Here is a 27,613-nt window from a genome sequence, read left to right as displayed (position 1 = left end):
TAAGTGTTAAGGACTGGTTTTGTAAGTCACAGTTGCTAAACAAACAGTTGCAAGCTGAGAACGACCTATTCTGCTCCAGAAATGAGTTTTCAAAAAAAAAGAAAAAAAAAAGCCAAGAGCCTGGATCTGTTTATTTGAATTTTGATTCAATGGAAACAATACCTTGATCTGCTCAGGAGCTTGCTATGCTCCGTTGCTGAGAGAAAAATCAAACAAAGTTTTAAGTCATGCATAGTTTGCACAGACAGATTGGATTCCCTGATCTTAGCGCAGGTCGTGGGAATCTCCCAAGAAACAGCTCCATTGTTTCAAAATGATAAATGCAGTGGCCAAGATCCAAATGCTCTCACAAAGCTTGGTGAATCAAGAGTAGGCAATCCTTTTTGAAATCCAGATTTTGTTAAAGTGCCTAAGTTACGCGAAAGTTAAATCAGCTGTGCTTCCGAGCATTGGCATACAGGAATGAGTGGCGAAGCCCTAATTCTCTCCATGCCAGGAAAATCTATTTCTGCATAGAAAGTTTGCAGATCAAGGTATTTGTTTAAAGGCTGAGAAATTGAACTTGGTTATTGTCAATCAGCTGACAATCACTGGCACGCATAAGCTTGGGCTTTCATCTAAAAAATTTGAAGAATTTAAAGAATGGAGTATCCAAAAAGCCATGATAATTTTCACGTCTTCGTGCCTGATTTTCCATCTGCTTGCAGGTTGTGTGTGTGTGTGTGTGTGTGTGTGTGTGTGTGAGAGAGAGAGAGAGAGAGAGAGAGAGAGAAAGAAAGAAAGCATATATGCTATTATCTTGTTCATTTATTTACTTACTTATAAAATTTATAAGCCACCCATCTCACTGTCAGGCGACTCTTAACTCTCAATCACTTGCACCCGTTAGTAAACCGTTTGCATAGAAAAATACGTCAAATCAGGTATGCCTGTGCTGCATAAAATTTACCACGGAATTCATAAAATTCATAGGGTTGCTTAGAAAAAGTTGAAGCAGAATTCCTCCTGCGATGGCCTGAATGTAAAAGCGGAAGGGTCTGTTGATCTGAGACAAGCTGGGGGTTGATGGCAAGAAGGTTCTTGGAGGTTCTGGAAGGTTCTGACCCCTTCTGCGGACTTCCTGAACACCTGGCTTCTCTTCTTCCGAGTCTCTTCGTTCACTTCTGCGATGTGAGCTGCTTTTGAAGCTTAAAGGGGTGGAAGGATAGAGATGAAAGATTAACTAAAACACTTCAGAAGGCTGACATTCGCTACTCTCTCTGTGCCTTTTATTTTCCAGAATTCTCTTGCTAGCTCAAGCAAGGCAAGCTGCTTGAAACCATAGTGGCATCTTGACTTTCCATCTTGAACGATCTACTGATAAACATAAATTACTGCAGAGACTTAATGGGAGGGCAGATGAATGCTCCTGCATCACTGATTATCACAACCAATCCTTAACTCAGGGGTCTTCAAACGTGGCCCTTTTGTGACTTGTGGACTTCAACTCCCAGAAGATGAAAACAGGCTGGAAATCAGCCTCTATGTTTACTTTGTTTCTGGAAACATCGTACTACTAAAAACTAGACCTAATGAGCAACTAGTTTGCCATACTGGAGTGCTCTGTAATTTGATGGATGTTGTCTTCCATATATTAACCCTTAGGAAGACAGCCAGTTGGGTCTAATGGTTAAGGCACCAAGCTAGAAAATGGGAGAGGTGAGTTCTAGATCTTAGGGATGAAAGCCACTTAGGTGACTATGGCCCCATCACCAGGAGACCGGTGAGTTCTAGTCCCACCTTGGCCACGAAAGCCAACTGGGTGACTTTGGGCCCATCACCAGGAGATGGTGAGTTCTAGTCCCACCTTGGCCACAAAAGCCAACTGGGTGACTTTGGACCCATCACCAGGAGATGGTGAGTTCTAGTCCCACCTTGGCCACGAAAGCCAACTGGGTGACTTTGGGCCCATCACCAGGAGATGGTGAGTTCTAGTCCCACCTTGGCCACGAAAGCCAACTGGGTGGCTATGGGCCAATCATCAGGAGACCAGTGAGTTCTAGTCCTACCTTGGCCATGAAAGCCAACTGGGTGACTTTGGGCCCATCACCAGGAGATGGTGAGTTCTAGTCCCACCTTGGCCACGAAAGCCAACTGGGTGACTATGGGCCCATCACCAGGAGATGGTGAGTTCTAGTCCCACCTTGGCCACGAAAGCCAACTGGGTGACTATGGGCCAATCATCAGGAGACCAGTGAGTTCTAGTCACACCTTAAGGCATCCAGGCTGGCTGGGTGAGTTTGGGTCAGTCCCTCTCTCTCAGCCCAGCCCACCTCAGAGAGTTGCTGTTGTGGGGAAAACAGGAGGAGGAAAGTGTGTTGGATACGTTCGTCGCCTTGAGTTGTTTGCGAAAATAATAAGGTGGGATACAAATGAATGAATGAATGAATACAATATTTATATTCCAATGCTGTTTCTCGATTGCAGCCTGGTCCCTGCCTGTAAAGTAATAAAATTGGGATTTTAAAAAGTCTAATAAATAAATAAATAAATAACTCCTTTCTCCCTACCTGCTTGCAAGAGCTTCAACTGCTTCTGCCTTTCCTCGGCCATTTTCGCTCTGTAGTCGCCCAGCATCAGCCTCATCACTTGGAGCTTCTTCGCCAGCACGGCTTTCTTGCTGCGCAGTGTCTTGATGGCGCGGAGAGCTTCCTCCGCTGTGGAAGAAGTCAAGGACGTCAAGAGCTGGGGGGCATCTCAGCAGGACGTGCAGCAAAAATATGCACACTCCTTCAGAGGCCACGCGGCGACTTTCCATCAATTAGCCCTCAACTTACGAGCCCCAAATTTCCCTATTTGTTAAGTGACTTTTTGCCCCATTTTACGATCTTTCTCGCCCCGGTTGTTAAGTGAATCGCTGCAGGGGTTGAGTTAGTAACCTGGTTGTTAAGTGAATCTGGCTTTCCTCATCGACTTTTGCATGTCAGAAAGTCGCAAAACGTGTGTGTGTGTGTGTGTGTGTGTTTGTGTCACGTGACCCAAGGCCACTGCAACCATTATAAATGTGAGTCGGTTGTCAAGGTATCTGAACGTAAATCAAGTGAGGATGGGGAAGCTGCAACGGTCATAAGTGTGAAAAATGGTCCTAAGTCACTTTTTTTAGCGCTGTTGCGACTTTGAATGGTCACTAAGTGAACTATTGTAAATCAAGGACTATGCATTTAGGGTGGTGGAAAATTAAATACGACACACACTTTAAAAAACCTGCTAAATGAATAAATGCAGCGAATCTGTTTTCTCCCCAAGGTAAAATTCAGAAGGGAATAAGTTTGGTTAAGTTCTCACTGGTTGCTGTCTGCTTCTGAAACTGTCATTCGATATCTCCAACGTCGTGATATTGTTGGAATACACCCTGCATTTTTTAAGTCTTCTTGACAGGATGTTGACAGTCCTGGAAGGAGCATCCTCGAAATAAGAAATGAACCAGGACTGTTCCATTGTTCAATCAAGGTCAGTGACAGGATGAGAGTAAGCGATTGGGAAAGGCCACAACTGCAGAACAGGAAAGACTGCGATAACAAAAAGTGCCTACATAACAGAATCACAGAGTTGGAAGGGACCTTGAAGAGCCTCTAGTCCACCCCCCCCTGCTCAAGCAGTAAACTCTATACCATTTCAGACAAATGGCTGTCCAATCTCTTCTTACAAACCTCCAGTGATGGAGCACCCACAACTTCTGGAGGCAAGCAGTTCCACTGGTTATTTTTTCTTACTGTCAGGAAAGATGCTTATTGCTTTTTTCTTTCTGAGTAGGAATTCCCAGACTCTAGGACAAGTTTAGGAACTGCGACCTTCCATACATTGTTAAAACAGATTATGTTTGAGTAAAATCTCATATCTAGTTTCATATACTCCACCAACATGGCCAATGTTTAAGGCTGATGGAACTTGGAGGACCCAGGGACCTTATCCTTACTGAAGATGAGAAATGACATCCACAAAATTCTGCCTTTTTCTTCTCCTCAGCTCCAAAGTATCAGGAGTGGAAAAGGTCTGGCTTGGACAGCCGATCAAGAAAAAGGTAAAGTCCCCATCAAGTCAGATTTGACTCTTGGTGGCTAATGTAGCTTTCTTTCTGGCATCAGTATGGATGCGACTGGCTGTTGCCATGATATAATATGTTGTTGTTTTTTTATTTTCCCAGTCTAACCTGGAGATTCTTCCATCTAAATGCTGCTTGTCTTTGTTTGAAATAATTCAAGGTTTGCTGACTGCTGCAAGATTCTTTGCTATGGAGAATCATTCACCATCGTAGTAAAAACTATTTATCTCTTTTTGATCACCACTGCCTTGAAATCCACTTGACCTCCCACCCTGTTGGCGGTCCCTAAAATCCTAAAGACTTGTTTGTTCTCTCGGGCCTCAGGTTGAGATGGATGAGACACCTTGCTGGGTATGTCCTTGTTATTTCTGTGTCCATCTGCATAGATTAGAATAGAATAGAATACAGCTGGAAGGGACCTTGGAGGTCTTCTAGTCCAGCCCCCTGCTCAAGCAGGAGAACCTATACCGTCTCAGACAGATGGCTGTCCAGTCTCTTCTTAAAAACTTCCAGCGATGGGTAAGCTGTTCCACTGGTTGATTGTCCTCACTGTCAGGAAGTTTCTCCTTAATTCCAGGTTGCTTCTCTCTTTGATCAAGATCCAACGAACCCAATCTTGTTTTGGCTTCTATTGGATTTTTTTTTTTTAGGGTAATCTATTGTGATCTGCCCAGAGTTAGTTGGAGGTGGAAGGTATGCTTAAGTTGAATTAAATAAATAAGCAAACAATTGATTCCAAGCAAGCCAACTCACTCTGTTTTGGGGTGGATTTCTGAGTCTTCAGGCCGAGTTCCAGCTGTTCCACACACCAGTCTATCTCTCTCTTCAATTGATCATCTGGCTGTTCAGGGGGAGGGGAAACAAAAATTAGTTGAGCACGGCATTGGAAGGTAAACTACTTCTACCATCTTGTTTCTCTAAGTTACAGTATCTCACTAGAGTTGTCTAACTCAGTGGTTCCCAAACTGAGCAACTTTAAGGTGTGTGGAATCCCAGAATTCCCTAGGTTTGGTAGCTACATTTCAAGTCAGAGGTACAGACTTGGTTCTGGCGCCATGCTAAACCCTCGTTTTTTAACTGCATTATAGAATGTGAAATCTTAATTTATAACTCAGAGTGACTGAGTTCACACAACTCCCTCCTCTAAAACCCAAAAAACCCACGATGGCTTGTTGCCCACTGAATTCAAACAGGGGAAGAGGTCAGATGGAAGATCTGAAGACCCTTCAGGCAAGCTACTTTGAAACGCAACCATAGTGGCCCCTTGACTTTCCATCTTGAACGATCTACTGATAAACATAAATTACTGCAGAGACTTAATGGGAGGGCAAATGAATGCTCCTGCATCACTGATTATCACAACCAATCCTTAACTCAGGGGTCTTCAAACGTGGCCCTTTTATGACTTGTGGACTTCAACTCCCAGAATTCCTCAGCCAGGCACGTGTGCCTGGCTGAGGAATTCTGGGAGTTGAAGTCCACAAGTCATTAAAGGGCCATGTTGGAAGACCCCTGCCTTAACTTACTCACATTCTTATCCCACATTCAACTTGGTCTTTACATGCCTGTAACATCTCAGCTTGATCAGACGCTCCTTGCCCACCAAGCTTGTTGTCTCCATGTCCTTTGTCAACCTGGGCTACTTTTGACGGTGTGGGCTTCTTCTTCTTTCTCTTGGATGGTCCACCAGCTGCCACCATCAATTTCTTTTCTGCAACCTCTGCTGAAGCTGCGTACCAATGATTTTTTAAAACCTTAATCATTTGCTATTTTTAATCAGTAACAATAGATTGATATTACTCTGCATATCTTTCACTTACCTGAAAACTCAGGGAGGGACGGAGAAGTATCTCCCATTTTGTGAAATTATTGTTGTATAATTAATGGATTACAGATAGTCGGATGATCACTGGCTCAGCTACTGTTCAAAGTTATGACTGTGCTGAACTAAGGGATTTACGAGGATCCTCCTAGCTGCAGCTCTCACAGCGCCTCCATGATTATGTGATCACGATTTGGGCGCTTGGCAATTGGCTCACAATTCTAGTGTCATGGCATTCTGCGGTAATGTGATTGCCATTTATGCTCTTCACTGCTGGATTCCAACAAGCAAAGCTGGGGGGGGGGGGAGAGCAGGCCACAAATGGCGTTTACACACCTGCAGAATGCTGTTAATTGCATAGGATTTCCTAACAACTGCTGTCATAAGCTGGTGCGGTCATGTGACATTGCACTTTGCAACCGCATTGCCCAGCAATAGTTGCTGATCCCAATTGTCAGAGATAAATGAGGACTGCCTGTTTTAAACTCTGTAACCCAGAGATAAAAGCCAATTCTACTAACAAATGGATTCGCATTGGAATTAGTCGCCAATTTGTATAAGATCAATAGGTACATATTTCCTTCCAAGGCTTAATAAAACTTAGTGGTCCCCCGTACCTACTTGGGTGCCTTCCAACCTTGGTACCTCTTCTTTAGGATGTTCTTCACTGCGTCTGCTTCCACAGTCCATCCCATCAGCTCTATCGGGTTGTGAAGAAGCTGGTTTCTCTGTTGTCACCATAGCTTCCTTGGATGGGATGTCCATCTCTGGAGCTGCTTCTGTTGAAGCTCCAGAGCCAGGATCTGTGGCCTCAGCTGAAGTTGAAGAAGCATCTGGGATGATGAAGTTGAAAGCAAAGCCAGGCTGCCCTGTTCCAGTGGAGAAGTCCAGTATCCTAGAGGGACCGTTACCAGTAAACTGTTCTCTAGAGTCCCCCAACTCATGTTCTTCTGCTGTGGTTCTATCAGTTTCTTCTGCGGTTCTTTCAGGTAGATCAAAGTTAAACTGAAAGCTATTATCGGAGGATGCAAATAAGGAAGTTGACACTGCAGACGGACAGTTGGATTGCTTCCTGTACACCACACTGCCCAAAGGAAGAACATTTCCTTGCTGAATTTCTACCTGCACAGGCCTCACACCTACAGGGCAGAAACAGAAACATGGGCACGCCCATTAAATTACCAAAGCACACTCCACCCAATGCACCAAACTACGTAACCTGTCAACAAATAAACACCACATTTTATATGTCATATATAGTATACAAAGCATTAAATCAAATGTTGTGGAATTTGGCTTGAGATTACAGAAGTGACCAAGCCTAACTGGGTGTATAGTACTGTAGAGAAGAGGCTGCACTTGTAACAGCCTCCTGATAAAGGTCTCCTCTCTTCCTGTTTGGTTGATGAGTTGGCTACAGGTTGTCCTTGACATATGACTGGCCGCTTAGGGATTATTCAAAGTTATGCCAGACCCCCAAAAGGGGATTTACGACCAAGATTTATAATGTTGGGCCATCTCCGCAGTCACACAACTGAACTTCAGGTGAACAGCAAGATGGTAAACTCCATTACTGTCATATGTTGAGGACTACCTGTATTTGCCTGCTTCTCTAATGGAAGATCAAGCTCAAGCTGTTAAAAGTAGCAAAAACAAGCATCCCGAGGCATCTGCAGATAGAAAAAACAGGCAACAGCCTTACAGAAAAAGGGATATTCCTGCCATATTATCAATGTCTGAGGCTTTCCCCAAAGTTTCCTCCTCTGGTTCCTTATCTGTCTGTCATGTTCACATGAGCTGACCGCCTCCGGTTTTTCTGGCCACATCCTTAGCTGCTAGTGTAATGGCTGGATCTGAGAGAAAACAGGGCTGGATCTCAGATAAAGCAAGTAGAATGGATATTTCATCAAAAGAAAAATGAAGGGCTCACTTTGACTGAAGTAATTTTCATCCGTTTCTTTCCCAGCAGTCTCACCAATATCCATCTTTGCTTCCTAATGTTCATTAAAGGAGCAGAATTTTACACTCGTCTTCTGCAATTGGCTACTTTTGCTTCATCTTGTCCAGACCTAGTACATTTCCAGTTGCTAAGATCCCTCATCAGCTGCCAGCATGGCCAATAGGCAGCAAAAACGAAAGCTGTAAATCATAATAACTGGAACTCTTCAAGTTACAGAAGGCTGTTCTGGCTGACTCTGCAGCAGCTGCTAGTGACTTTTAAGTATCATGATAAACGGGATGACAGCATCTCGGGATGTGAATGTTTCATTCTATAACTTGGTGTCTTTGTTTAGGAACAAGGTTGCTTGGATCTAGGAAAAAGGTGAGCAACTTTCAGACAACCCCACCTTCTACCTGCAGAGATCCTGTACGAGGGATCTGTCCTCAAGCCAAACCAACTTTTCTTTGCCCTCACAGCAAACCATAGAAAAAGGAGGGAGAGCAAAAGAAAACAAAACTTTTTTAAGGGAAGGATTATTGACATGCAGAAGGCAGGACACATACATTCAAGTGGTGGCTAGAGCAGGAAAGATCCAAAAGACATATTCATCAGGATGGAAGAATTGGGAGAAGTAGAATGAGTGAGTGACTGACACAAAAAACAGGACCTGACAGCTCACCAGCTTTTGCTGCCCTGTCGTTCTCTTCAGCCATTTTGAGACGGTAATCTCCAAAGGCGTGGTGCATCATTTGCCGCTTCTTCACAAGGGGAGCTTTACGGGAGCGCAATACCTTAAGGATGTGGCGTGTTTCATCAGCTGCTCTCAGGAACCAGAGATGAAGAATGTTAACAGTTACTCATGAAACCCTGGCGTTATAGATAGTCCTATGACTGGTTGCCTAGCAATTGTTTAACATTACAGATCTCCCCAGAGCTACTTACAACCCAGTTCTGAAGTTCCAATGGTTGTCCCCCACAGTCATGTGACTGCATTTGGAGCTCTTGACTAGTTTGCATTTATGGCCATTTGCAGTGTCCCACTATCATATGACCATAATTTACAGTTTTGGCCAGAAATCGGCATTAACTTCCGTCCCTGTGCTCTACAGCAGGTTTTTTCAACCTCAGCAACTTAGGTGTAGACTTCAACTCCCAGAATTCCCCAGCCAGCATACTCGTTAAGAGAATTCTGGGTGTTGAAGTCACATATCTTAAGAAATGCTGAGATTGAGATATCTCTGTTTCAAATGGATCTACTAGGTTTTATTGTTTCCAACCTACCTTGTTTTGGAGTTGGGTTGAGACGCAAAAGGCCAGTCTCCAGTTGAGTAATGCACCATTCCAGTTCATCCTGAAATGTTGGTTTGGGAGCCTGGATCAATGGGAAATGTACATGCATTAAGGGCTGGCATTTTTTTTAAAAAAGGTGTTTGCACATGCCTGTCTGTGAAACTCAAATAATCTTTAAATCCCGGTGGCATTGGTTGTGACAAAATTGCAATGCTTGCTAATATTCCCTTCTCCTACACAGTAATTAAAATTGCAGGACTCTTAATGTTTAGTTAGCTATTCTGGGTCTTTTATATTGCTTCAATCTTAAGCAATTTACCAGGAACACATGTCTTACCTCTTCCATTAAGAAACTTTGCACTAAGCGTTCTTCAGATATTTTCTCGCCTGTTCATCTAATAATGGAAGGGGACACAAAAAACATTTACCGTGAAATCTAGGACATCTTTTTTTTCAAAGGCCTAACTATGTTTGCTACATAACTGATAAGCATTTGTAAGAATGACATTTTCTATATTGTGTAGATTATCTTGTTCTCTTCTTTGCAGATTTTCTTCTTTTATTCCATTTTTCTTTTACGTTAGTAATAACTTTATAGTATGTTATTGTGACCAAAACATTAAAGCTCTCAGGTGCTTAGTTCAAGGATTCTTTAAAATTTGTTTTCTCCGCCAGCCTTCTTCATTGGTGTAAAAGATTTAAACTATATATTTTTGTATTTTTTAGTGCATTGTGAGTTGCCCAGTCACTGGAGCCAGGAGGCATCAAACCAAACCAAACTATAAACAAGCAAATGATAGGACGGCCCAGAATGACTCTGGAGTCATTGGAACAGCAGAAAACAAGCAATAAGAAACAAAGGAATCTACCTGTCTTCAGATACTCAAGTTTATTTAGAATATATAGAATTTTGAGAGTCAGTTTGGTGCAGTAGTGAAGATGCAGGTCTAGAAACAAGAACACTGTGAGTTCTAGTCAGGCCTTAGGCATAAAAATCTAGTTGGGTGACTTTGGGCCAAGTCACCTCACAATTTGTTCTTCTAGAGCAGCGGTTCTCAACCTATGGGTCGCGACCCCATTTGGGGTCGATCGACCATTTTTCGGGGGTCGCCAAAGGTGGCGAACCGCCATTTTTCGCGGCGGTGTGCACGGGCGCTGCGCACGGGGGCACCGCCACGCGCCGCGCATGGGGGCGCCGCCGCGCACGGGCGCTGCCGTGCACGGGCGCCGCCGTGCACGCGCGCCACGCATGGGGGCCGTCACGCATGCGCGTCGCACATGGGGGCGCCGTGCATGTGCACCGCGCATTGGGGCCCCCGCCCCCATGCGCCGTGCATGCGCAGAACGTTTGTGTGACGGGGTCGCCGTCACACAAACATTGAGAAGCACTGTTCTAGAGAAAATAGGTGTACTGGATGTTAGCAGCCTTGAGCTAACTAAAATATATTTAAATCTACACATATAAATGTATATATAAATATATGAAAAACTATTTCTTTTGTATATTTATATTTGTATATAATACACATATTTATATATTTGTATATAAATATATTTGTATATTTATATTTGGTTTGGTATATTGTACACTGCCAGACTCTATGAGATGGCCGGTCTGTGAATTTGATAAGTAATAATAAACAAATTACATACACACACACACACACACACACACTTTTTTTTTCCGCAAGAGAACGGTGCTTATCCTTAACTCAAATACATTTTGCTCCTGGGTAACATCATACCACTATTTACAGTTCTCTTTCGGGTCATTAAAAATACAAAACCAACCCGTGCTCTATTTTAAAATTAAACAGGATTTGCAATTAGAATTCCTAACCACCCCCAAAAAACAATAATAGGAATTAGTACGTAGCCAAGGCTAACCGTGGGAGGACGGAGAAATAAAACATTAGTGGGTTGTTAATATAAACCAAAAGCTCAAATCATGCATCTCCTGCAACGAGGCAGAGAACCGGCCCGGCTGGCTCTTAATAATGTTGCATTGGAAACTGAAATTAAAAGTAGGCAATTGCTTCCCGACTCCAGGTCTCGTGCCCGACCAGGCCGCGCCAAGTCCCCCCTTCTCCCCTTAAATTTACACGGATTCCTCCTCCTTCGCTCTAATCCGGATCAATCCACTCCGAAAGATACTGAAGCCGAAATCCAGCTCCGTTACACTTTTATGTGCGTTACTCCATCGGGATCCCACCGCAAGCACGAGCAAGGCGGGACCGGTCCGTCGCTGGACCACTTCCCCTCCTCGCTCCGGAAAATTCAGTTCCGCCTGGAAGCCGTTCCGATTGGCTGGGAAGTCCGTTGTTTTGTCCCACTCAAAAGAATCTGTAAAGAGTTGGAATAGGACTTCAGGGGGCTTGGACTACGATTCCTATTCTTCTCGCCAGCCTGGGAATGTTTTGCCTAAAGCACCCAAGCTGTCTCTCAAAAATCTGGAAGCAAACACTTTGAAGAGTTGGTTCTTGCGGACCAGTCATTTTTTCTTAACTTGTGAAAGGGTGGTAGAGTTTTGCATTCACATCTGTCATAAATGATCCAGTGGGGGAATTTTTTTCCTTTATTTTTTCCTCTAATGCTGGGAAAGGTGGAAGGAAAGTGAGGATCAGCAGCAAGGGGGATGCGCTCAGTTACACTAGGCATTGTTGGAAGCCCTGAAGGACTAGATCAGACACTGATCATCCAGTAGGAAAGCTACCTATGTGGTTGTTAGGAGTAGAAAAATGACTTAATGGCACATAATTGATCAATCATCCCAGCTAAAAGATTTGCTAAATGTGAACATCCACCACAATCTCCCTCTGCTGGAGAAACAACATAGCTGTGGACTGAACATTTTATTATCCTTTATAAAAGATATGCTTTTAAAAAACATTTCCCAAATAATCAGATGAAATTGCTACATGGCTGGAATCACAATGCCTGAAAATTTAAATTCGCAGCATGTCAAAAAGAAGAAAAAAATGTAATGCAACCAGGCCAAAAAAACCCACTTTGCAAAATAATGATAATGATGTTGGAAGGAACCTTGGAGGTCTTCTAGTCCAACCCCTGCTCAGGCAGGAAACCCTATACCATTTCAGACAAACGGCTGTCCAGTCTCTTCTTCAAAACCTTCAGTGTTAGCGCATTCACGGCTTCTGGAAGCAGGTTGTTCCACTGATTGTTCTGTCAGGAAATTTCTCCTTAGTTCCAGGTTGCTTCCTTCTTTGGTTAGTTTCCATCAGTTGCTTCTTGTCCTGCCTTCAGGGGCTTTGGAGAACAGCTTGACTCCCTCTTCTTTGTGGCAACCCCTGAGATATTGGAACATGTCACCTCTCATCCTTCTTTTCATTAAATAAGGCCTTGGACTTGAAGATCTCATAAGTCCCTTTCAACTTATTCTGTATATTTGACTTTTCCAACTCAAAATGAAATAAACCCATACTACAGATTTCAACAATTGTAATCAGAAATGGCTCCGAGGCTGTCAAACAAATGATTTTTGCGGGATGCACCTTACCTTGGGGTTTAATGTCACCCCAGATTTTTAGATCAGCTGCTTAGGCAAATCCAGTCAATTTAACAGTATTGTATAGCGTTAGCTTTCAGTGGGACCATAGCAGATGCCTCCTCCCCAAAACTTCATCCAAATATTAAAGAGGTTGCACTGAAAGTCAAAGAATGAAGCACTCTGGGGGGGGGAGGGGGCTGCTGTTTCCCAGTAACAGTAAGTCTCTTGATTTACAGCGAGAAAGGTCCCTGTCAAACTCCGGAAGGAGTTTGTGTCTGTGGGACAGCTACCTGGATCAAGTCGAGAAGAAAAGTTCGATCATCCTCCACAGGAAGGAGGGCAGCCAATGCTTCAGTTTAAGCAGGACCTTTAGAAGAGAATCTCTGGAGAAAAATGAGGCAAACCAGAAGGCTTTTGGGAAAAAAAATGGAGCTATGGGTCACTCCAGGCCCTCCTCTGCCTTCAGTCTGAAGCACTGCCCATCCAGCAATGCAGTTTCAGAGGGTGAAGTTGTCTTGTCTCCAGACCTCTTCGCCGGCAATATAAGTGGCCCGTACATGGAGATTCTCATCCAGCAGCACAAAATCTGTAGGAAATAGAAAATGATGCCTTGGTTGCTCTCGGTAGGCATTTCAGGCACTACGATATAGGAGAGATGGACCTAACTATCCCAAAGATAACTTCCTTGTTTTTCTTTGAAGACGTTTCGCTTCTCATCCAAGAAGCTTCTTCAGCTCTGACTGGATGGTGGGGGAGTCAGAGCTGAAGAAACTTCTTGGATGAGAAGCGAAACGTCTTCAAAGAAAAACAAAGAAGTCCAGTCACCTCGTGAAAAAGCACCTTTGGGATAACTATGACCTGGATGACTGAGAATCTCCATCGACAGATGGACATAGCTGTTTCAGCCAACGCCAACTGAAATTCACACAATCGGTTCAACTACATCTCTCATAATTCTTCATTCAGCAGAGAAGGATGAGGCAGATGAGCCTCTCCAGGGAGAGAATTCCATGAATACCACAGGCAGGGAGGTTGCAATCCTTGCAACACACCTAACATCTAAAGCAGGGGTAGGCAACCTTGGCTCTTTTATGACTCGTGGACTTCAACTCCCAGAATTCCTGAGCCAGCCACGCTGAGGGGAAAAGGAGGTTTCCATGCTGAGCCATGCTGGCTCAGGAATTCTGGGAGTTGAAGTCCACCAGTCATAAAAGAGCCAAGGTTGCCTACTCCTGATCCAAAGGATGGAAGGTAGAACAAGAGGATAAGAGATTTGTGGTGTGGATTCCCAACCTTTGAAGTAGTAATGAAGGTACTGCTGGACCAGAACCAGGGAGAACAAGATCCAATCACCCTTCAGCCCCAGAAGATCTCTGGGTGACTTTAGCCCAGCCCTTTATTTTCAGCTCAGCCTATCTGACAGGATTCTCAATGGATTCCATGCTGAACTGGAAACAGTGTGATCCAAATTCAATCTTTACAAGAGCAAAAATACCTGCGTCGGTGTCATAACTCAAGGTTCCCTTTTGGTCCTCGATATTTAAGAGCTGAGCAGGGTGCAGAGAGGCAGCCTCCAGGGCTGTTTCTAATGAACAAGCTGCAAAACAGAAAGGGGAGTTGTTTCTTAGTTAGCATCAAGAGTTCTTCACTTAGACAATGAAACCCTTGTCCATTCTATATCACTTCTGAACAGGCAGGAGAATCTATGACTGACAGTGTGTCTAGGCCATGGCTTCTCAACGCTGGGGATTTGAAGATGTGTGGACTTCAATCCTAAAATTCCCCAACCAGAGAATTCCTGTGTGGGAATTGAACCTTCACTTGAGGACCTGAACTTTCGCACCTGACATGGAGTCGTTACAAGGGCCACCTTTTGGGGGGGGGGGTAGAAATAAATCCTCAGCAGATCTGGTTCCCCAGCAGATGGCAACTCTCTGTCCTAGTAAGACAGACTCTCCTTACCAGTGGCATCCCTGAAATGTCGGACACAGGTGTCCATGGTGGAGATGCTTCCACTCAGTATTTTGGTACCTGGAAAGAAGAGGAGGAGGAGGAGGAGGAGGAGAAAGAAGATGATGATCAGCTTTACATGCAAAGACAGTTGGATAGGGGATGATGGGAACTATAGTGCATCTCACAGGTTCTCACAAGACCCTTCTGGGTCTTGGGGAAGAGCTTAGGGAAAAATCAGCCCATCCACCTATTTGAGTGGCCAACTGAGATTTCAGCCCAGGAGTGCCCTTACCTGCAATGTAGGATTTTGCACCTTCTACCTCTACCACCAGCTGGCCCAGAGTGTGTCTGCCAGGGGGAAGTCCCATTGCTGGGATGGCATCTGTCACCAGGACCAGACCTAAGAAGGGATAATTTGGACCTCTTAATTCCACCTGAAAATCACTTCAGTAATTGCCAACATATGGTTAATCTGGCTTTCAGGCACCCCAATGAATGGACCCAATCATTTGCAGCTTATGTAAAATATGTAAACGTGATCACATTAAGTGTGATGGTATAGGGTTTCCTGCCTGAGCAGGGGGTTGGACTAGATGACCTCCAAGGTCCCTTCCAACATTATTATTATTATTATTATTATGTCTTCAAACCAATGTTAAAACAAACCATGGCTTACTTTGAGTGAACTGAACTGTACTCTCTTTGGTGTCCTCCATCTTTTTTACCAAAACCCTCCCAACAGTGGACCAAGCTGACTAAAAAGATGCCCCTTCTCATCTCGGGGGGAAGGGTCTTCCTTGTGGAGACAGACCTTGAGGGTGAGCCCGGTGTGCGATTCGCAGAGCGGCAGGATTTGTGTGGATCCCATCTGAGATCATGCCGTAAAACACTTGCTGATTGGGAGGGATCTTGTCGCTTGTGAGAAGCCCCACGATCCCAGGGTCTCGATGGTGGAACTGCACAAGGAATGTTAGGACACAAGGCAGTAAGTCCATGGATTAGGAAGAAGGACTACAAAACCTACTGTTCCATTTCTTGGCTAGACTGGAATTGGTTATGTCTAGTTTAATGAAGGATGAGAGGTGACATGATAGCAGTGTTCCAGTATCTCAGGAGCTGCCCCAAAGAAGAGGCGGTCAAGCTATTCTCCAAAGCACCTGAAGGCAGGACAGGAAACAAGGGATGGAAACTGATCAAGAAGAGAAGCAATCTAGAACTAAGAAGAAACGTCCTGACAGTGAGAACAATTAATCAGTAGAACAGCTTACCTCCAGAGGTTGTGGGTGCTCCAGAACTGGAGGTTTTTAAAACGAGATTGGACAATCATCTGTTTGAAATGGTATAGGGTTTCCTGCCTGAGCAGGGGGTTGGACTAGATGACCTCCAAGATCCCTTCCATCATCATCATCATCATCATTATTATTATTATTACCATATGACCTGGGCAGTCTCTTCAGAGGAGAAATCACAACCCAGAATTTTGTGGAACAGTGGCTTTTCCAAACCCCAGGAGTGAATTCTGTCCTCAATTTACAAACCATTTGTTTAGCAGCCGACTGAAGTTACAACAGTGCTGAAAAAAGTAACTGGCAACCACTCGGTTAGGATGCTGGAAATGGAAACTTGCCTAGGTACTACTCACAGGTAACATGGCATTGAAGAGGTGAGTAATGAAGGTAGCTCCCTGACAAACAGCCTCTTCAGCCTGAGATAAATTAGCCACAGAATGACCTAGAAAGAAATGGAGAGAACTGTACATCATGTTCCTTTGGGGTCTTTTCTGGCGTATTGAATCATCTAGAAGAGAGTTTTTCAAACTTTCAAAGCAGGCTGGCTAGGGAATGAGAAAGAAAATGCAAACTTTTTGCTAGTTTTGCCCAACTGGGTGACCTGCTATGACTAACAGGATCTAACCTGACCTGACATTTGATGGACTGAATAAAACAGATCCACTTTCGGGATTATTACTTCCAAACTAAATATTCCTTCTAGCCACATAGGGGATATTGTTAACATTCCCATTGTGGCTGCTGTCTTTAGGGAGGTCAAAAATGACACATGCAGGATAACATCACTATGAAAGTGCCACAGCTTCTATCCTGAGGCAAGTATGGAAGTGCACACTGTAGTACTGTGATAATGAAACAGGATGATCACCTTGGTGACCTTGTGATTTGCTGGGAATGTACCTATGCCTCCCCCGGCATGGTGTCCCGGCTGAACTTCTGAATCCTAAACCTCAATCCTTCAGTACTGAGGGGAACATGACATGGATTTTGTAAATTGCTAGCTAACATAATTCCCTCTTTTAAAATGATGTTCAGGTTTACTAGCTTTTAACATTCCTAAACTGATAAACAGGCTGGAGACCAGCTCCGGATAAGAAAAAAGTTTGTTAGTACAAATCAGGGGTCTGGTTTCTCTCTTTTGTGAACTCCAAACAACCTTTTTCCTTACAATGTACACCCCTTCTGACATCAACCTCCTTTTAATGAATATGTGTGATATTATGGGATGCAAACATGTAACACGTTTGACTACATGTAACTGATTTCCTATGCAAAAGGGAGGTTACTTTTATCCTGTCCAATCAACTTTCCTCTTGGATGTTTCTTCGTTTTGTGTGAACTATGAAAAGGAATGAAACCTGGGGCTCAAGCTTCTCTCCTTTTTCATACAGAGATCCCATTTTTTTAGGGTGCCCTAATAAACGACTTTTAAATGACCTTCCGACTTGGTTGCTTATTGGGAAGGTAAACTGAGGCAGAACCTAGGACCAGATTTGGCTATCAGTCCCCAGGGACAAAAGTTTACCCAATGATACGCAGATGCCTCTTTTGGTCAGCTCCCGGATCACTTCACTGCTACGTTTCATCTCAGGTGCTAAGGTGATAATCCGGACACAGTCCAGGCTCCCATACGTGGCGAGTAAATCTTTAAAGGCTCCCGACTCAAAAGTACGGAGGTAATTTTCCGGATGAGCCCCCTTCTTCTCTTTGCTGATGAATGGACCCTCCAGATGAATCCCTGCCAAAGGAGAAAGACATCCAAAGCTCTGGAACAAGATGAGGCAAGCTTCTATGGACAGCCGGACCACTGAAGGATATTATATGGGGGCAGGAGACCTACGACAAACTCCAACTGAAGATCTGTAGCAAATTTTCAAAATTCCAGGCCCTTAGCCATGATGGTCTAGAGCAGGGGTAGGCAACCTTGGCTCTTTTGTGACTCGTGGGCTTCAACTCCCAGAATTCCTGAGCCAGCCATGCTGAGGGGAAAGGGAGACTGAGCCATGCTGGCTCAGGAATTCTGGGAGTTGAAGTCCACGAGTCATAAAAGAGCCAAGGTTGCATACCCCTGGTCTAGAAGGTGCTGACCCCCCCCCCCCGAAAGGCACCAGATTAGAGAAAGGTGCAAAGGATCTTTTATCTTTCTTACCTCATCAAAAGATACAACTATTAAAGATGAATGACTTTGACTCACCTAGCACACCAGCTCCATGAGGTCCTCCATTTTGTACACGGATCTGAGGCAGAACCTGTTAGGAGAGGAGACACTGAGACCCTTGTTACCGAATCACACGTTTGGGTGTTTGGCTATAAAATATAGAGGTAGTCCTTGGCTTACAACAACTTGTTTAGTGGCCATTCGAAGTTACAACGGCACTGAAAAAAGTGACTTATGAACGTTTCCACACTTATGACCACTGCAGCATCCCCATGGTCACGTGATCAATATTCAGTCACTTGGCAACTGATTCATATTTATGATGATTGCAGTGACCCTGGGTCACGTGATCCCCTTTTGCGACCTTCTGCCAAGCCAACTCAATGGGGAGGCCAGATTCACTTCACAATCGTGTTATTAATTTAACAACTGCAGTCTTCTTTCTTTGCTGAATTCAATTCTTCAGCAACGCCGTTTTATAAAACCAGATCAAAAAGGACCAGTAGGGGAGATGGAGCAGGCCCCTCTTGACCCGCTAACAAAAGGAAGGGGTCAGGATGAAAGAAAAGTGGGGAAAACTAAGCCAGAGTTAACTAGGGTTAATCACAAGTGTAGATAACTTTGGGGAAAAAAACAAGCCCTATTGTGGTGTAGGGCGTTGTCTGAATCAAGTCCATATTCAATTTACTAATCCCAGATCTCTGATTATTTCTGTAATTATTTCTATTCTAGTTGGCTCATAGAGGCTCATTTCTGCAACCCCAGACCACAGGAAACAGAAATCCAACAGGTTCTGATAGGTTGTCCATACGCAACTAACGCAGTAGAATAATGATCTGATTTAGTAATTGGACTTACATCACATAAAGCCATTGCTTGATCTGGATTTCCTGGCTAATCTAAAATTAATTCTTTACCAGACAGAGTTAGACTTCATGTTTTCTCCAGGTGCTCAATGTGTTGCATACAACACTTGTTCTGTTTTTCTCCCAACCAGCTAACTTCATGCAGCCACCTCAACCATCCACCTTGGTTGACCAACTATGATATAGAGGCCAGGTTTACACAATCCCTCGAATCAAAACAACCCATGTTACAGCTTTGGATCTCCTCACCTTGTGATAGACCGAGGATGGTGAGGTCACCATGGTTGGGCAAAATGAAGTCACTCCGCTGGACAGTATCTTCTGGCCAACCAGTGAAATTCCTGCTTGCACATCATCTGTAGCCAGGGAAAAATCTACTCCGAAACCTCCTGAGAAGACAGAAGGAGACGCCCATCCTTGCTATTTAGGTTATCCAGTGACTTGCCTCTGTGCAAATCATGGTTATACACCTGGATAATATACTCCGCAGATGGAGGGATTAACTTATCTTTGGTTCCCAGTGGCAAAGTATCTTTGGAAATGGAACTGTCCTTTCCCTATCCATTCTGACTGAGGCTGGTTACAGCATACTCCTCAGACTGCTTCCTTGCAAGTAGGTTGAACTGTATCTTCCATTAATCAAGATGGTTAGAGCTGTTGGTAGTTGTTGATTGTAAACATTTCCCGGGGAGATGTCACCTTGTAGTGAGATGAGTGGCAAATACATTTAACAAATACATCTCTCTGTCTTTTTTTGCAATCCCATTTTACAGCAAGGCCATGAAGATTCAGATTCCAACATGGTCCAAGCAAATAAAATATGCAAGCAGATATTTCTGTAGGGGATGACCAGGCTGAGCCCGAGGGAGGGGTCAAACACATCATCAGTCTGGAGTCCCTTTGTGTTCACAGGAGATCTAAATCCAGCCCATCTTGAATTCTGTTTACTCTTATCTATTGCCAATTTGCTTTGACTGTTAGCAGTTCAGATTCTTGTAGAGTTTAAGATTGCAATAAACCTATATATTCATTTGAACTTCCTGGATTCCTGATTTCCAGTACTTGATTATCTAGCTCTATCTATCTATCTATCTATCTATCTATCTATCTATCTATCTATCTATCTATCTATCTATCTATCTATCTATCTATCATCTAAGTCCAGCCCACCTCGAATTCTGTTGACTCTTATTTACCGCCAATTAGCTTTGACTGTTAGTAATTCAGATTCTTGTAGAGAGTTTTAGCGTATGATAAACCTATATGCCTGGATTTCCCGATTTCCCATGCTTGACAATTTCTGCATCACCTGGATTGGGGCCCTTTTCAGCAGTAGTTGCAATCCCTTACCATTGATTTGTACATCAATGAAGCCCGGTGCCAAGATGCTGCCTTTGCAGTCCAGTTGGATATCTGCAGACTTTTTCTCATCAAAGAACACCTTCTCTGGGTTTAAGATCTTCCCGGCTCTTATCCACAGATCCTCTCTGAAAACAGAATGAGCTAGTCATCCAATTCTTAGATAAAAGTTCCACTTGATCTCTCCTTTGGCCAGTCAACCAAAGGCAGTTCTCTGCTGGAATCCTATCTATAATTTATTCTGTAGTGAAGAGAGTTTTATTCTCCAGCCAGAGAGTTTGGTTCTATCAAGTTTTATTGATAGTAAACAGGTGATGAAAGAGAGGGCTAGTGGGTGCTGCCTTTTAAGGGAGCCTTCTCTTGACTTATGAAGTGGTCTGATCTTCCAGTTTTCCCTTCTGGGAGTTGAAGTCCATGAGTCATAAAAGAGCCAAGGTTGCCTACCCCTGATCTAAACCATTAGAACAAGATGGAAGACTAAAATAAAGTCCTCACCTTTGCAGGACATGATCCTTTAGAATCCGGCAGTTGGTAAATTGAAGGATTGGTGCATCCACAGTGGATTTATGGCATGGCATCCTTCAGGCAGACGTGTGAGGCAACTATCAGAAACAGCATGGAGAGAACATGAAGGAAGCCATATTTAAGCCATATTTATTCATCTATTATGTAAGCCTTGATTTGTTTAGTCATGATTTACTGAATCAGAAAACAAAACTGTTGAATAGGTTAAAAGCAATATGGGAACATGATCTATTGAAGCCCCTTTGCATCTTATTTTATTTAATTATTCAATTTTTTATTGAATACTCAAGGCAGCGAACTGTACCTTGAAACTTGAGTTGATAGCTTTCTTACAGATTGCAGCAAGAACTTGGCAAACGTGTTTCTGTGTGCTGGCAAACATGTGGAAATAATGGAATACAATAATGGAAAAAGTGATTCTCCCTCTCCCTCCAAGGATCTCATATTATTATTATTATTATTATTATTATTATTATTATTATTATTACTACTACTACTACTACTACTACTACTACTACTTTGGATATAATATAGAATTAGAAAACTGGCAAAAGTTATGGGAAAGAAATGCTAAATTAACGAAAGCAGTGGCATATAAAGAAAACTTATATAAAATGTTTTACAGATGGCATATGACACCAATGAGATTAGCAAAAATGTTTAAAAATACTTCAAACAAGTATTGGAAATGCAAACAAAGACCAGGTACTTATTACCATATCTGGTGGACATGCCCTAAAGCAAAAAGATTTTGGTTAAAAATACATTTATGGAGAAAATGACTAAAAAACAAATTATTTAAGCCACAATTATTTTTGTTAGGAATAATAGGAGCAAATTATGAGAAAGACTGTATATATTTAATTCTACATGTACTAACTGCAGCAGGAATTGTATTTGCCTAACATTGGAAAAATGAAAATTTACCAAACGAAGAATTAAGAAAATTTTAGAGTGCGCAGAAATGGACAGATTTGACTTTAAAGATTAAAGAGAAAGAAGCCTCAATGTATTTTAGAACATGGAATAATTTTTATCAATGGCTAGAAAAAACGAGTTAGAGAGAACGGAATGTGATGTCATTTTGAATATATATTAGCAAGAAGACCATCGGGCAATTAATTATATTGTTTATGATAACTACTACTCATTGTTTTTTTTAAATACATGAACCCAGACATTATGCTGTTTGCTAAATATTGAGAATGTTATTTAAAAAAAAACCCTATATATATATTATAAAATTACACTGACTCACAACCCAGATTTCGGTTTTACGGTTCCCTCTGTTCCAAAGAGAGTATGTTTACCAGCACCTCAAGAGCAAAAGACACGTGAAGCTGTTCCCTTTTCTAGGCGCAATTCGGAGCACCTTTGGTGGCTCATGAAAGAGACCCCCAAAAGTGGTGCTCAGCCTCTCTCCCCCCCCTTCCCCATATAAACTGCCGTACCGGAGGGTCCAAATTTAAGGATTTGTTCTTGCTGCAACTTCCCCCCCCCCCGGCTTTTCCAGCAAACTTAGTGCCGCAATCTTCCTGCAGTTTAGGAGGGCAAAATCTTGCAAAAATCACCTCCACCACCCCACCTCGCGGCTTCTCTTTCGTGGTGGCGGGGGCGGCTAGGAATCGAAAACGACCTGATGGCAAATCCAATCAATCAATCAATTAATCAATTTGATTGATTGGATTTGCCATTTTTAAACCGACCTGACCGCCCTTCCTTTGGCCAGCCCGTTCTCCAGAACGCCCCAGGAGATCCACCCAGGGTCCATCTGGGATCCTGTCCGCGGGAGGGGGGCGGCGGGGGGGGCACTGAAACCGCCTGTCCATCATTGCAGAGGGAGGAGCCCCCGCCGCCCCCCACCCCACCTGCCGGTGCCTCAAAGCCAGCCGGAGAGGCAGCGGAGGCTTCCCCGGCGCTGGGAACCCTTCTCCGGGGGAAGAGAGGAGCAGCCGGCCGCTGCCCGCCCGACCAGAAGCCGCCCCGGGCTTACCCGGCGCTCGCCGAGCCTTTTCCCCGCCCGGTGCCAACTTCGCTCCGTCGGGGCTGCCTGCAAGTCTCCCGGTCCCGGTCACGTGATGGGCAAGGAGGTCGGGGAGAGTCACGTGAGCGGCGGCGAGGAGCCGCCATGATGGGAAGGGGAGGGGGGAGGAGCGGCTTGGCCGGCCGCCGCCATCTTGGTGAGGTCGTAGCGATGCAGAGCGCTCCGGGATGCGATGCGATAGGCTCGGGCGGTGGACTACACGCCCCATCATCCGGGATGGCATCGATGTGTGTGGCGCCTGCAAGACAGTGGCCTTGCGAGGGGAACCTCTTCGGCAGATTATAATGGGTTTTGAGTGATTTTGTGTATGTGTGCGTGCGTGGCATCAAAGGAAAGGGTGTTTGGATCAACAACTTAAGATGTGCTGAGGATACAGTGCTGCTGGCCAGTAAGCATGAAGACCTTCAGCTCCTCATCAACAGGGTCACAGAAATATCTGAAAAATACGGCTTGAAGCTTAACACCTCAAAAGCCAAGATCATGGCAGCCAGCAAACAACCCGTTAATTTACCACCCATAAACTCAGAAGAAATGCCACTAGAAAAAGTTGACAGGATCAAGCACCTCGGTTCTAATTTACATGAAAGCTGGGACATGATCATTGAAGTAAAGAGAAGGATAGAGAAAGCCTGAACAGCATTCTTCAAAATGAAAAAGGTTTTCTGCAGTCACAACATTAGTCTAAGATTGAAAATCATGCTTGTCAGATGCTATATTTTTTCTATCCAACTCTATGGAGTAGAGAGTTGGTCTCGGACAGAAGGCCACCTGAAGAGACTAGAAGCATTTGAAATGTGAATTTACAGGCGGCTGTTACGTATAAGCTGGGCTGACAAGATCAGAAATGAGGAGGTGATCAGCCGCCTGGGAAAGCCCAGGGAAATCATCAAAACAATTAAAAAACAAAAATTAGAATATTTCGGACAGGTGATGCGACACCCAGAAAAATATGGCATACTCCATTTAATCCTCCAACAAAAGATGGAAGGCAAACAAGGTCCAGGCAGAAGAAGAACATTGTGGCTTCAAAATCTAAGGGACTGATTTAGAGAAAACTCAGCAGCACTTTTTCGTGCGGCTGCTGATAAAAACAGGATCGCCAACATGATCGCCAATGTCCGATATCGGATATGGCACAAGAAGAAGTGTGTGTGTGTGTCTGTTTAACGTTTTGGATTACAGGTAGTCCTTGACTTACAACTGTTCATTTAGCGACTGTTCAAAGTTACAACAGCACTGGGAAAAAAGTGACTAAGGACCGGTTTTCACACTTACGACCGCTGCAGCATCCTCATGATCACCTGATTTACATGCAGGTCCTTAGAAACTTGATTCATATTTATGACGGTTGCCGTGTCCCGGGGTCACGTGAGCCCCTTTTGCAACCTTCTGACAAGCAAAGTCAAGGGGGAAACCAGATTCACTTAACAACCCTGTTACTAATTTAACAACTGCAGTGATTCACTTAACAACAGTGGCAAGAAAGGTCGTAAAATGGGGCAAAAATCGCTTAACAACTGTCTCACTTAGCCAGGGAAATTTTGAGCTCAATTATGGTCGTAAGTTGAGGACTACCTGCATTGTGTTTTTATTCAAGGCTTTTCCATCATTTTTGTGGTTATAACCTGGCTCCCATCCAAAGCTGAACATCATCAGTAAGAGAACAAGCTATGTTCGCATCACATATTAAACCTGGTTCCTAAATTAACTCATTAAGCTAGCCTAGGACAGCGGTTTTTGTGGTTACCTTTTGGGCTATTTTGTTGTGTGGTTTTTGTGTTTTTTCTTTAAATACTTTCCCATCGGTTTTGTCATTAAGCTTTTTGATGAGTTGCGTCATTTTGGTTTTTTTTTTTTTTAAAAAAAAATCTCCATAGACACCCAAGCAGGGCAGTTTTGTGCTTGCCAGGGAATTCTGGGAGTTGAAGTCCACAGGTCTTAAAAGTTGCCAGGGTTGGACACGCCTGTCCTAGGCTAATGGGTTAATCTAGGAACCAGATTAAATATGTGATGCAAACATAGCTTGTTCTTTTTTACTGATGATGTTCAGCTTTGGATGGGGGCCAGGTTATATTTTAATAAAATACACTCATAAGAAAAGCTGTTGTTTTTTTTTGTTTTGAGCAGAGCCCATAGGCATAAATGCTTATGCTTATGGTCATCTGCCTTTGTGCTCTCCAATCCTTGAGATGGGAGAAAAAGTGGAAGAACAATTAGGAACTGGTTCAAAGACAATGAATGTCAAAAGCCAACATGCTTCTGGTGTTCTTTGCATCTTGTCCCAGATGCAGCTATCATTCTGCAGGTCTTATCGATTTATTCACATCCTTACTCAGAAAATGTATGCGTCATCCATTTCCTTCCCAATAATATTGGTTAGATTTTAAGCTGTAATTTAAAAATCCATAAAAACATTTTACGTAGGGATGTAAGTTATCGGTTGCATTTCTATCCCCTGGCAATCAATTGGATCCTCAGTTGCTGAAATTGTAATGAAGTACAAAAACAGCAGTGGTAAATAAAGTTTTTTGAGTTCCTCCTAAACTGTATGAGAGCTTCTTTTAATTTGGAATCCTGTAATATGTAATACATTATGCAACGTGCATGTGTAGAAACAGATTGTGCTGCTTTTACTGTCATTCTTCTGAAGACCCTGTTAATATGCAAGATGAATGTTTCTGTCCATTAAGAATCTATTCCTAGCAATTAAGGTGCAGAATAGGTACTGAAAATGTTTTTTTTCAAAGTGATGCTGTTTTATACATCATATATCATGTCTTGATTCACAGAGAACACTAAATCTTTACAGATGTGGTCACACATCATACTAAGCCAACATTAGTGAGACTGCAGTATTTCTTAATAGGAATTCAGCCCAAGGATCTTGGAATCTAAATGTGGGCATTTATAACAGTCAGTGTAGGGTGTGGCATGTTAACTACATGAAATTATCTTGTTTTGTATTGTTTCATGGTGGCTGAGTCTAGTATGTGCATGCACAGCCCGCAGAACCCTAAAATGCTGTTTGAAGTACACCTATCCATTTCACTTCTTCCCTCCCCGTGGTGGATAAAAGTAGAACAGATAATGCAGAAGTAAAACATGAAACGGGGATAAATCAATTTAGTGGTATGAAACTAGACTTACATTTGGGAGAGAAAGGAAGAGATAGAGAGAACACACAGCCGTGTGGGTTTAACAACCCCTTAATTTATTCTTCAGGAAAGTATGTCCATTTTAATGTCAGGCAGCTCCATCTCAAAGACAGATTTTGCAGGGGAGTTTTGAAGGAGAAAACCACCACGAAGCATCAAGGGCACATAACAGAATAATAATACATGCCAGAGTTTCCCACTGCAGCAGTCTGAAATGACCAGCAAAAGCAATTGCTCTGGGTTGCTTAAGAACTCGGTCTCCATCCTCAAAGGGTTTCCTAACCGTAGACCAGCATATTAATCAAAGCTTCTGACATCCTTGTGACGAAGGCAGCAAAGACAGGAGCCACGGCTGACTCAGGCAGAAGCTGCAAACCAAGCAGCGTGCTAATTGGGTTTAGAGCCTCATGGCCACATTTTCTTTCGTTTTTTTTTTTTCTTCTTTTGCTTCAACTGAGCATTTTGAGGGAAATGAAACCATACCAACCCATCTCCTTTTCTTGCAAAGCAAAACAGGAAAATCTCCAGAACCCTTCTCAGATTTGCTTGAAAGGGTTGTTGGGATGATAACCCAGATGGTTTGCTGCTGGCTAAGCTTTATTATCGTTCGCTGTTTTGCTTAGACTCGCCATCTTCAGAGAAAAACATACTTGGGCTAAGAAAGGAGATAAATCTCTCTGCCTCAGGATTCTTATTTTCCAAAAGTAAAAAAGCGCAGGATTGCTCTTTGCTTTATGCTAATCCACCCAGCCTGTTTGCAAATACATCCTTGCCTTCCTTCCGGCTAGGACAGGCAGATCAGGAGATCACACAAGCCAATCTCTTGGCCTGACTCCAAGTCACGAGGCCCAACGTGAATCATTCAGCAACAAGGAACAGCTCTGGACGCCTACTGATAAGAGACTGTTGATTCCGTTTTTTTGTCTTTTTTTGCCCTGGCCTCGGGGGCTCTCTCACACCCCAGACCAAGAATGGGCGTCCCAGAATGAGCAAACGTTGGAAAACACACCCCACTTCCGCAAAAGCCACATCAAAACACGGAACTAGATCTAGAGTGGAGCAGGCGGCTGTATGAAAGCAAGGCCGACTATCACTTGATACGTCCTTCCTGGCCTAAAATACTTTGCAGGTAGTGGGAATATGGAGAAATGCATTAGAATAGGTCCTGTTTTCTTGCATAGGTAAATCTTGTGAATTATGTCCCATGTGGATCTGGGATTTAACTCCCTGAAAGACCAGGGGGTTAAAAAAAAGTCCAACAACTATCCTGGAGAAAAGACTATTTTAAGTTTTCTTCCCAAGCAGTTAGGTGGCCTTGTGGATGAGGTTTTATTTCTCTTTCTTGCTGCTGCTTTGTTCCCCCTTTCTCCTGCCCTCCCCTTCTTCTCTGCAGGGCTGACTCACTCTGCAGCAGACATTCTCTGGTGTAAAATCAAAACTGGAAGGTTTGTTGAGAGCGTCTTCTCTTTTTTTTTTTTTTTTATCTCCTGCAGATCCCTCTGCCCGTGCCTTTTTCTTAAATGGACAAAGGCGAAGAGTCACTGAGAGGGGCAGGACGGGACAGAAATGGGATGAAGGAATAAATAATAAGCTGTAATCCCCATCCTCCCAAAAGCGTTTC

The 27,613-nt window shown here is 43.5% G+C and overlaps 2 protein-coding genes across 3 annotated transcripts; both read right to left on the bottom strand.

The window, feature by feature from the left end:
• Window positions 1-789: 789 nt before the first annotated feature.
• LOC120315760 lies at window positions 790-13,104 on the bottom strand. 2 transcript variants are annotated; one of them, XM_039360627.1, is made up of 9 exons: window positions 12,934-13,104; window positions 9,473-9,530; window positions 9,127-9,217; window positions 8,525-8,662; window positions 6,521-7,042; window positions 5,647-5,810; window positions 4,835-4,922; window positions 2,550-2,696; window positions 790-1,187 (listed from the first exon to the last, which is right to left on the bottom strand). In XM_039360627.1, the coding sequence occupies exons 2-9, from the start codon at window positions 9,479-9,481 to the stop codon at window positions 979-981; spliced, it is 1,368 nt and encodes a 455-aa protein (XP_039216561.1). In that variant the 5' UTR covers window positions 9,482-9,530; window positions 12,934-13,104; the 3' UTR covers window positions 790-978. The 2 variants fall into 2 exon arrangements, with proteins under 2 accessions (XP_039216561.1, XP_039216560.1); XM_039360626.1 differs by lacking the exon at window positions 12,934-13,104 and adding an exon at window positions 11,238-11,380.
• Window positions 12,578-22,863, bottom strand: AMDHD2 (amidohydrolase domain containing 2). The gene is made up of 12 exons (XM_039360628.1): window positions 22,787-22,863; window positions 20,764-20,870; window positions 20,260-20,396; window positions 19,159-19,298; window positions 18,080-18,134; window positions 17,411-17,623; window positions 16,239-16,327; window positions 15,408-15,552; window positions 14,889-14,996; window positions 14,606-14,674; window positions 14,139-14,240; window positions 12,578-13,229 (listed from the first exon to the last, which is right to left on the bottom strand). The coding sequence occupies exons 2-12, from the start codon at window positions 20,844-20,846 to the stop codon at window positions 13,141-13,143; spliced, it is 1,230 nt and encodes a 409-aa protein (XP_039216562.1). The 5' UTR covers window positions 20,847-20,870; window positions 22,787-22,863; the 3' UTR covers window positions 12,578-13,140.
• Window positions 22,864-27,613: the final 4,750 nt, after the last annotated feature.

This window comes from Crotalus tigris, unplaced genomic scaffold (assembly GCF_016545835.1).
Source record: "Crotalus tigris isolate CLP2741 ecotype Arizona unplaced genomic scaffold, ASM1654583v1 scf7180000019173.45859301935:6455823, whole genome shotgun sequence".
In the NCBI taxonomy this organism is placed as follows: Eukaryota; Metazoa; Chordata; class Lepidosauria; order Squamata; family Viperidae; genus Crotalus; species Crotalus tigris.
The sequence above is the reverse complement of the archived record's forward strand: the minus strand, read 5'-3'. Positions and strand labels throughout refer to the sequence as shown.